This window comes from Trichomycterus rosablanca, chromosome 19, assembly GCF_030014385.1.
Source record: "Trichomycterus rosablanca isolate fTriRos1 chromosome 19, fTriRos1.hap1, whole genome shotgun sequence".
Lineage (NCBI taxonomy): Eukaryota > Metazoa > Chordata > Actinopteri > Siluriformes > Trichomycteridae > Trichomycterus > Trichomycterus rosablanca.
Window position 1 is genome coordinate 27,196,101 of NC_086006.1, and position 9,816 is coordinate 27,205,916.

Genomic DNA, 9,816 nt, shown 5'->3' on the forward strand with positions numbered 1-9,816 from the left:
ACTACATCAAGATGTCTTTTTTAATGTGTCTTTCTTTCTGTCTGTCTGTCTATCTGTCTGTTTGTCTGCCTGTCTTTCTTTCTCTCTTTATTTCTGTCTGTCTGTCTTTCTTGCACCCACTGTGACCCTGACCAGGATAAAGTGTTGGTAAAACAGTGAATGAAGAAATAAACCACTGCAAATGTTAACCTTGTTATCCAATATCTCCAAGAGCTACAATTTCAGCCACATTGGCGTGTTCCTGATGTTCTGAAGCTCTTGGTTCCATCATTTCAGGTCACTGCCAGCAGACAGACTTGTGATTCCGTCCTAATCCGATTTAAAAAGCTAAATCCGTCCCGTACGTCCCCTGACAGACGTAAAACGGTCGCTGTCAGGAATTGATGATTTGCGACGACATTCAGTCATATTTCATCCTCGTCTCTGTCTGTTGGCTTCTCATTCCACCGTCCCGGCCTGGGATGTGACCTATTAAAGGACAGAACACGAGTACACAGGGCAGAACTGCTGGCAGCAGCTAACATCACGAACACCAGCCTACTGGAGAGAAGATAAGAGATGGCAGAGTGTTCAGACGCAGCGTGGTGATATTTGGTACGATGCCCGGACGGTCGGTGTGCCAGACTGAGACGGCGGGTGAAGACGTGCTTGGAAAGGTTCAGTAACACTTTGAATTTTACTTTCTGAACGTCCGGCCAGGAATTTCATTACGAGAATGGAAATAAAAGAGATTAAATAAAAATAGACGTCGTTATAACTGACTTACTGGACGTCCTGATTCATAAACAAACTGTATTAAAATGGAGCGACCTCTGTGTGCTCTGTTCAGCTATAACACTTCTTACAAGACTTTGAAGTATGTCTGTGGGGATTTGTGCCCATTCAGTCAAAAGCACTAATGTTGATGTTCCGGTTCATTCCAGAGCTGTTGAGTGGGGCTAATAGAACCAACCTACCTACCTACATTCAGTCAGTAGTTCCTTCTGAGTTCCTTCCTTCTGAGTTCCTTCTGAGTTCCTTCCTTCTGAGTTCCTTCTGAGTTCCTTCCTTCTGAGTTCCTTCTGAGTTCCTTCCTTCTGAGTTCCTTCTGAGTTCCTTCCTTCTGAGTTCCTTCCTTCTGAGTTCCTTCCTTCTGAGTTCCTTCCTTCTGAGTTCCTTCTGAGTTCCTTCTGAGTTCTTTCCTTCTGAGTTCCTTCCTTCTGAGTTCCTTCCTTCTGAGTTCCTTCTGAGTTCTTTCCTTTTGAGTTCCTTCCTTCTGAGTTCCTTCTGAGTTCCTTCCTTCTGAGTTCCTTCTGAGTTCCTTCCTTCTGAGTTCCTTCTGAGTTCCTTCCTTCTGAGTTCCTTCCTTCTGAGTTTCTTCTGAGTTCTTTCCTTTTGAGTTCCTTCCTTCTGAGTTCCTTCTGAGTTCCTTCCTTCTGAGTTCCTTCTGAGTTCCTTCTGAGTTCCTTCCTTCTGAGTTCCTTCTGAGTTCCTTCTGAGTTCCTTCCTTCTGAGTTCCTTCCTTCTGAGTTTCTTCTGAGTTCCTTCTGAGTTCCTTCCTTCTGAGTTTCTTCTGAGTTCCTTCCTTCTGAGTTTTTTCTGAGTTCCTTCTGAGTTCCTTCCTTCTGAGTTCCTTCCTTCTGAGTTCCTTCTGAGTTCCTTCCTTCTGAGTTCCTTCTGAGTTCCTTCCTTCTGAGTTCCTTCCTTCTGAGTTCCTTCCTTCTGAGTTCCTTCTGAGTTCCTTCCTTCTGAGTTCCTTCCTTCTGAGTTCCTTCTGAGTTCTTTCCTTCTGAGTTCCTTCTGAGTTCTTTCCTTCTGAGTTCCTTCTGAGTTCCTTCCTTCTGAGTTCCTTCTGAGTTCCTTCCTTCTGAGTTCCTTCCTTCTGAGTTCCTTCCTTCTGAGTTCCTTCTGAGTTCCTTCCTTCTGAGTTCCTTCCTTCTGAGTTCCTTCTGAGTTCTTTCCTTCTGAGTTCCTTCCTTCTGAGTTCCTTCCTTCTGAGTTCCTTTTGAGTTCCTTCCTTCTGAGTTCCTTCCTTCCAATTTCCTTCCTTCCTTCCTTATGAGTTCCTTCCAAGTTCCTTCTTTCCTTATGAGTTTTGCACAAGTTTTTGTTCAGTTTTTGTTCAGTTTATGTTTTGTTCAGTTTTTTGTCAGCAGGGACTGGAAGGGGCCTTTCATGTGGTAGATGCAGGTTAAGCCGAATAATAAGCGTGGAAAGATGAAAGAGCACACACACACACTCACACATACACACACACACACACACACACACACACACTCACACACACACACACATGAATATGTAAGCTTTTATTAATTTTTAAATGTAGCCCTGTGGTATGTGTGTGTTCTTGCTGGTTCTGGGTGACGTGGTGCAGATCATTATGTTCTTTTTCACAGTAAACACTTCCTCCTGTTGAATGATACGGTGGATCAGACCCACCTCGACCCTGACCAGGATACAGCACAGGTGAAACAGACCATGAATGAATGAATGAATTACTTTCATTGTTTCTTGTTCTGTACAGATGGGAAATGCCTCTGAACCGTTATTCATATCCAAGATATCCAAAGAGCACGACTTCCTGCTGGGGGTGTCGTACAGCGTGTTTGGTAAATCACACACACACACACACACACACACACACACACACACACACACACACACACACACACACACACACACACACACACATATACATACACACATACACACACACAAACAGCATCACTTCTGCGACTGTGATTTACTGATTTACCAGTGCATTCACAAGTCTTTCTTTCTGTCTGTCTTTCATGTGTTCTTTCTTTTCTTTCTTTCTTTCTTTTGTTTTTTCTTTCCTTCTTTTCTTTCTTTCTTTTCTTTCTTTCTTTCTTTCTTTTGTTTTTTCTTTCTTTCATGTGTTCTTTTTTCTTTTTTCTTTCTTTCTTTTGTTTTTTCTTTCTTTTCTTTTCTTTCTTTCTTTTCTTTCTTTCTTTCCTTTTCTTTCTTTCTTTCTTTCTTTCTTTCTTTCTTTCTTTCTTTCTTTCTTTCTTTTTTTCTTTCCTTTTCTTTCTTTCTTTCTTTCTTTCTTTCTTTCTTTCTTTCTTTCTTTCTTTCTTTCTTTCTTTCTTTCTTTCTTTTGTGTTCTTTCTTTCTTTTCTTTCTTTCTTTCTTTCTTTATTTATTTTCTTTCTTTCTTTCTTTTTTTTCTTTCTTTCTTTCTTTCTTTCTTTCTTTCTTTCTTTCTTTCTTTCTTTCTTTCTTTCTTTCTTTCTTTCTTTATTTTCTTTCTTTCATGTGTTCTTTCTTTTGTTTTTTCTTTCTTTCTTTCATGTGTTCTTTCTTTCTTTCTTTATTTATTTTCTTTCTTTATTTTCTTTCTTTCATGTGTTCTTTTTTTCTTTATTTATTTCTTTATTTATTTTCTTTCTTTTTTTCTGTCTTTCTTTATTTCTTTATTTATTTTTTCTTACTTTCTTACTTTTTGTTCTTTTCTTCACTTTGCATTACTTTTTCATTTTTTTCTTTTCTTGTTCTTCAGGTATCTTCTCTCTGATGGGAAACACAGTTCTGCTGTTTGTAGCTCATCAGAAGAAAACATCTCTGAAGCCGGCCGAGTTCTTCGTGGTGAATCTGTCTATCAGTGACCTGGGCATGACCATCTCGCTCTTCCCCTTCGCCATTCCCTCAGCGTTCTCACACAGGTGATTTCTTTCAGAGTTACGTGGTTTTGGTGAGTCTGTTTCGTAAACTAACGGTTTATCTTTGATTTGATCATTTATTGACGTGTTTTTTGCAGATGGCTCTTTACTGAAGCGTTCTGTGTGTGTTACGCTTTCTGTGGCGTTCTGTTCGGACTGTGCAGTCTCAGCAATCTCACCATCCTGTCGTCCGTCTGCTGGCTCAAAGTCTGCTGCCCCAACTATGGTAATACAAACACACGTATCTGCATGCGCTCGTTTCTCTGTATAAGCTAACTGCTAACTGATCTAGCATTGTGACGATTGGACACTAAAACTGTGAAACTGTGAAAAATGGAATGAACCGGAACAATAACCAGGCTTTCTAGACCAGCATCATTTCCAGCCATACAAATGCTGTCATCTTTGACTGAATGGGCACAAATTCCCACACACATCCAGAACATCCAGCAAGCTCATGGTCAGGTGCATTTGTCCACATCAAAAATATAAATCTTCAGGTAATATTTTGACTCTCTGAGAATCCAGTGCTGGCTGGTGTGAAAGAAGCCACCCATGGCTGGACATCTATGGTAGGAGCAGGTGCTAGTCTGTGGCTCTCCTCTGCCAGTGTTGGGGTGGTGTAATGGAAGGAGGTTTGGTGTCATTCCACAGATCCTGTGATCTTTCTTTCTCTCTCCGTTCTCATTAGGAAGCAAGTTCTCCTCGTCTCACGCCGTGCTCCTGGTGGTGGGGGTGTGGTGCTACTCCGCCGTCTTCGCCGTGGGTCCCGTCTTGGGTTGGGGCCAGTACACGTACGAACCGTACGGCACGGCCTGCTGCATCGACTGGTTCGCCCCGCGCGAGAGCGCCCTCGCCATGTCCTACATCGTCTGCCTCTTCTTCTTCTGCTACGTGGTGCCGTGCACCATCATCTTCCTCTCCTACGCCTTCATCCTGGTGACGGTGCGAGGGTCCCAACAGGCCGTGCGGCAACACGTGTCCCCTCAGAACAAGATCCTCAACGCGCAGACCCTGATCATCAAGGTGCACACACACATACACACACATACACTCACACACACACTCACAGTCATACACACACACATACACTCACACACACACATACACTCACACACACACACACACATACACACACACACACTCACACACACACACACACATACACACACACACACTCACACACACACTCAGTCATACACACACATACACTCACACACACTCACAGTCATACACACACATACACTCACACACACACTCACAGTCATACACACACACACATACACTCACACACACACATACACTCACACACACACACACACATACACTCACACACACTCACAGTCATACACACACACACTCACACACACTCACAGTCATACACACATACACTCACACACACTCACAGTCATACACGCTCACAGTCATACACACACACATACACTCACAGTCATACACACACACATACACTCACACACACACAGTCATACACGCTCACAGTCATACACACACATACACTCACAGTCATACACACACACATACACTCACACACACTCACAGTCATACACGCTCACAGTCATACACACACATACACTCACAGTCATACACACACATACACTCACACACACTCACAGTCATACACACACATACACTCACACACACTCACAGTCATATACACACACATACACTCACACACACTCACAGTCATATACACACACATACACTCACACACACTCACAGTCATACACACATACACTCACACACACTCACAGTCATACACACACACACACTCACACAGTCACACATACACTCACACACACTCAGTCATACACATACACTCACACACACTCACACAGTCACACATACACTCACACACACATACACTCACACACACACTCACACAGTCACACATACACTCACACACACATACACTCACACACACTCAGTCATACACATACACTCACACACACTCACAGTCATACACACATACATACACTCACACACACACTCACACAGTCACACATACACTCACACACACATACACTCACACACACTCAGTCATACACATACACTCACACACACTCACAGTCATACACACATACATACACTCACACACACTCAGTCATACACATACACTCACACACACTCACAGTCATACACACATACATACACTCACACACACACTCACACAGTCACACATACACTCACACACACTCACAGTCATACACACACACATACACTCACACACACATAACCTCACACACACTCACAAACACACACACATACACTCACACTTACTCACAAACACTAACACACACTCACTCACAAACACTTACACACACATATACACACACTCACACACACACACACACACTCACTCAAACCCTCACATACACACTTACACACTCAATCACACACTCACTCAAACCCTCAAATACACACTCACACAGTCACACACATACATGCACCAACACACACTCACAGTCATACACACGCATACACTCACTTACACACACACACTCAATTACACACTCACTCAAACCCTCACATACACACTCACACACACACTTACATACTCTCACAAACACACACTTATGTATACAGACACTTAAACTTACACACACACACACACACACACACACACCTATAGGGCAACTCAGTGTCTCCAATTAACCTGACTGCGTATTTTTGGATTGTGGGAGGAAACCTGAGCTCCCGGAGGAAACCCATGCAGACACAGGGAGAACATGCAAACTCCACACAGAAAGGACCTGGACCGCCCCGCCTGGGGATCGAACCCAGGACCTTCTTGCTGTGAGGCGACAGTGCTACCCACTTAGCCACCGTGCCGCCCTCTTTTCAATTCATAATGTAAATAATAATAGCTGGAAAAAAGCGTCTGCTAAATACTAAATCCTCTCTGTTTAGGCAGCTGCCTAGAGAGGCAGTAGGGAGCAAGGGGGGCTCACTAGGTTTTGGGACAGACCCACTGACTGAGGTTCTTTTGTTTTATACCATGGCTCTTTGCTAACGGTAATATCCGCCCGTTTTCTTTCCCCGCAGCTCTCCGTGGCGGTGTGTATCGGCTTCCTGGTGGCGTGGAGTCCGTACGCCGCCGTGTCCATGTGGGCGGCCTTCGTGGATCCGGATTCGGTCCCTCCGCTGGCGTTCATGATGGCGGCCGTGTTCGCCAAGTCCTCCACGCTCTACAACCCCGTGATCTACCTGGGCTTCAAACCCAACTTCCGCAAGTCTCTGAGGAGGGACGCCGCCAAGTGCAGGCGGGTGCTGTGCCCGTGCCTGAACCACGCCAAGGTGGCGCAGAAAAGCACGGGGAGTTCTCAGAATAACGGTCAGGACGACTGCCAGTCCACTCACCTCTCCAACGGACCTCACCGGAGCCACCGGACGTGCAGGCACTGTCCGGACCACGGTAACACCGAGTACTCAGGCTCGACCCCGCAGAGGACGGTTCGGATCCTCGCCGGGAACGCGCACAGTGAGGTCGCGGTCAGTCAGCTCTCCGACGAGATGCAGAGTGACTTCCTATAGGGAACATTCAGGACCTGAACTATTTTAAAGCTTCAATTCTTACATCTGCGCCGTTTTGGAACCTCGTTCTGCTCTTGCTATTATTTTATTTAATGATATTATTTCTATTATTTTCTATTATTCATTAATTAATTCATTTATTTATTTACTGTCTGTTTATACATTTCTGAACATGCTTTTGGCCGAATGTTTTGTCGATAAAGCTCATTTTTCTCTCTTTCTGTCTGATTTGAAATTCCTCTCGTTCGTTATAATTCCTGTGAGTTTCACTCACGATCAGATTAGACGCTAATCAGGATTCAGTTTGTTTAATGAAAATCAGAAGCGTACACTAATGAAACAGGCCGTACGCCGGGAGACGAGGCTCATTAAAATAATGCCGGCATGTTTAATTGCACCACACTGGAGGATCTCCCGTGGGTTTAGAAACACGAGTTCAAATAGGAAGTGTGTACATGCTGTATAGTCTTGTTTGGTCATATTATTCTGTTTTTAGGTAAAGACTGTGGAGAAAGGGGTTACTTCATTACCTTACTTAATTACTTAATACACTTAATTACCCATCATTTATTCACAAAAGTATTCAGACCCTTGCTCTGTTGCTTCCTGTTCACCTTAATTCATCTTTAGATGTGTCTGAAAGTCAATAGTCTCACCCGGCTCATTAATGCTGGACAAAAACCAAACCACGGAGTCTGAGGTGTCTGAGATCCCTGTAATTTCATTGTGGCAGATCATAGATCAGCACAAGGACGTTTAACAATCTCTAAGGTTCTAAGAGCTTCCAGGACCACAGTGGGTTTTAATCATTTAAAATGGAAGAAGCCTGACACAACCTCGAACCTTTCTGAAGTCATGGAGTGGCCCCGGACAAGCTTAGTATTAAACCTCATCAAAAATCTGTGTCGAGACCCGAAAACGTCCTTTCTGAGATCTCGCTCACCAGTCTGTCAGAGCTTCAGAAGATCTGCCATGAAGAATGGGATTTGCAGCTTTAATTGCTAACAAAGGGGCTTTTTACATACCGTTTTGTATACTGTATATATATATATATATATATATATATATATATATATATATACTGTATATATATATAGTGTCCAAAGTCTGTAAATTAACACTCAACAAGGTGCAAGTGACTGTCAGTTAGGAGAAACCAACATGTCAATTATCTGCGCCTCAATGCCCCCTTTGCCGGTCAAATTTGGGATGACAGAAGGACATGATTTCATAACTGAGCCAAGCTACCAATCTCCATTGCAGGTGAGCTTGTTACAACTACGTATGTGTTCTAATAATCCGTCCGTCCATCCATCCATCCATCCAATCATCTGTTCATCCATCCATCCAGCCATCAATCCAATTATCAATTCAATCATCCATCCATCCATCAATCCAATAATCCATCCATCCATCCAAACATCCATCATTGATCCAACCATCCATTCCTCCGTCCATCCATCCAATCAGCTGTTCATCCATTCACCCATCCAACCGTCCGTCCGTCCGTCCATCCATCCAATCATCCAATCAGCTGTTCATCCATTAATTTGTCCATCATACATACATCCATCCATCCAATCATCAATCTATCCATCCATCTGACCACTTGACAGGAACACCTTTATCAGGATCACCTGTTTATTCATGTAAATATTTCATTTAAACATATGATATGCTTAAAATCCTCTCAGTACACCACTGAAAAAATGATAAACATACTCCCCTCTACAGCTTTGTATATTGTTAGGATCCGTTAGTTCCCATCAGTTGGTAACACGGCTGGAATGTTTTAGAACGGCTCCCAAGACGCCCCCTTCCCTGGTAGATTTGGTCCACCCCGATGTTCAGTTCAGCACCCTGTCTGGTGTGTACTCCTGCCCTACACCCAGCGTTTTGGTGTGGCTCTGTAATCACTGCAACCCTGACCAGAATGAAGCAGAATAAACTAGCGAGAACAAAACGATGAATAAAACGATTGAACATTTTCACACAGCAGCCGCCCGCCGACAGGACGAGTGTTTGTGTTCCTTCAGGAGCCGAGCGTGTTTTACAGAAATCAGCCTGTCAGCGGCGGATCTTTGCTTTGTGTCTGAGTGGAACCTCTCTATAGAGATTTAAGCCATGGGGGGCGACGAGAGGACAGAATAATCAGCTTTAGGTAGTTTACAGACGTCAGCGTTTGTAAAACCGGCTTCAAAAAACAGATTTTAGCTCCAGTACTGAAAAAATCAAAAGAAAAAAAAAGTGTTGTGTTCTCTACTAACGTACATTTTTTTCTTACTGATTTGCCTCGAATGTGCTGAATAAGAATAATAAATCAAGACCTGAATGAGAATAAAGCAGCTTTTTATTTCATATAGATGTGTGTATAGAAGCTTTTGGCACCTCTGTGATGAAAGGCTCTCCAGTTATCTGATAAATCAAACTTCTGCTCGGGTTCTGTAAATCCAGATCTCTGAGCAGTTCATCCTGTGATTGAATTGTGGTCCGTTGTCGCCCCAAGGTCTCGCTTTGTGTTGCTGCCAAAGTCTTTTTTACACTGAAGTCGTTTTTCTTCTGTACGTTTCACACAATGGTTGATGGATTTGTACAGCGGTGT

At 43.4% G+C, this 9,816-nt stretch overlaps 1 protein-coding gene across 1 annotated transcript; it reads left to right on the plus strand.

The window, feature by feature from the left end:
* The first annotated feature begins 2,506 nt into the window (after positions 1 to 2,506).
* On the plus strand, positions 2,507 to 7,379 carry opn7b (opsin 7, group member b). Its single transcript, XM_063015781.1, has 5 exons — positions 2,507 to 2,591; positions 3,503 to 3,665; positions 3,761 to 3,888; positions 4,354 to 4,688; positions 6,726 to 7,379. The coding sequence occupies exons 1-5, from the start codon at positions 2,507 to 2,509 to the stop codon at positions 7,212 to 7,214; spliced, it is 1,200 nt and encodes a 399-aa protein (XP_062871851.1). The 3' UTR covers positions 7,215 to 7,379.
* Positions 7,380 to 9,816: the final 2,437 nt, after the last annotated feature.

Excerpts from the sequence above, each read along its gene's own strand:
- opn7b (XM_063015781.1), top strand. The coding sequence starts at position 2,507 with ATGGGAAATGCCTCTGAACCGTTATTCATATCCAAGATATCCAAAGAG. Across the intron at positions 2,592-3,502 it reads GGTGTCGTACAGCGTGTTTG|GTATCTTCTCTCTGATGGGA; the intron begins GTAAATCACACA and ends CTTGTTCTTCAG. Across the intron at positions 4,689-6,725 it reads CGCAGACCCTGATCATCAAG|CTCTCCGTGGCGGTGTGTAT; the intron begins GTGCACACACAC and ends CTTTCCCCGCAG.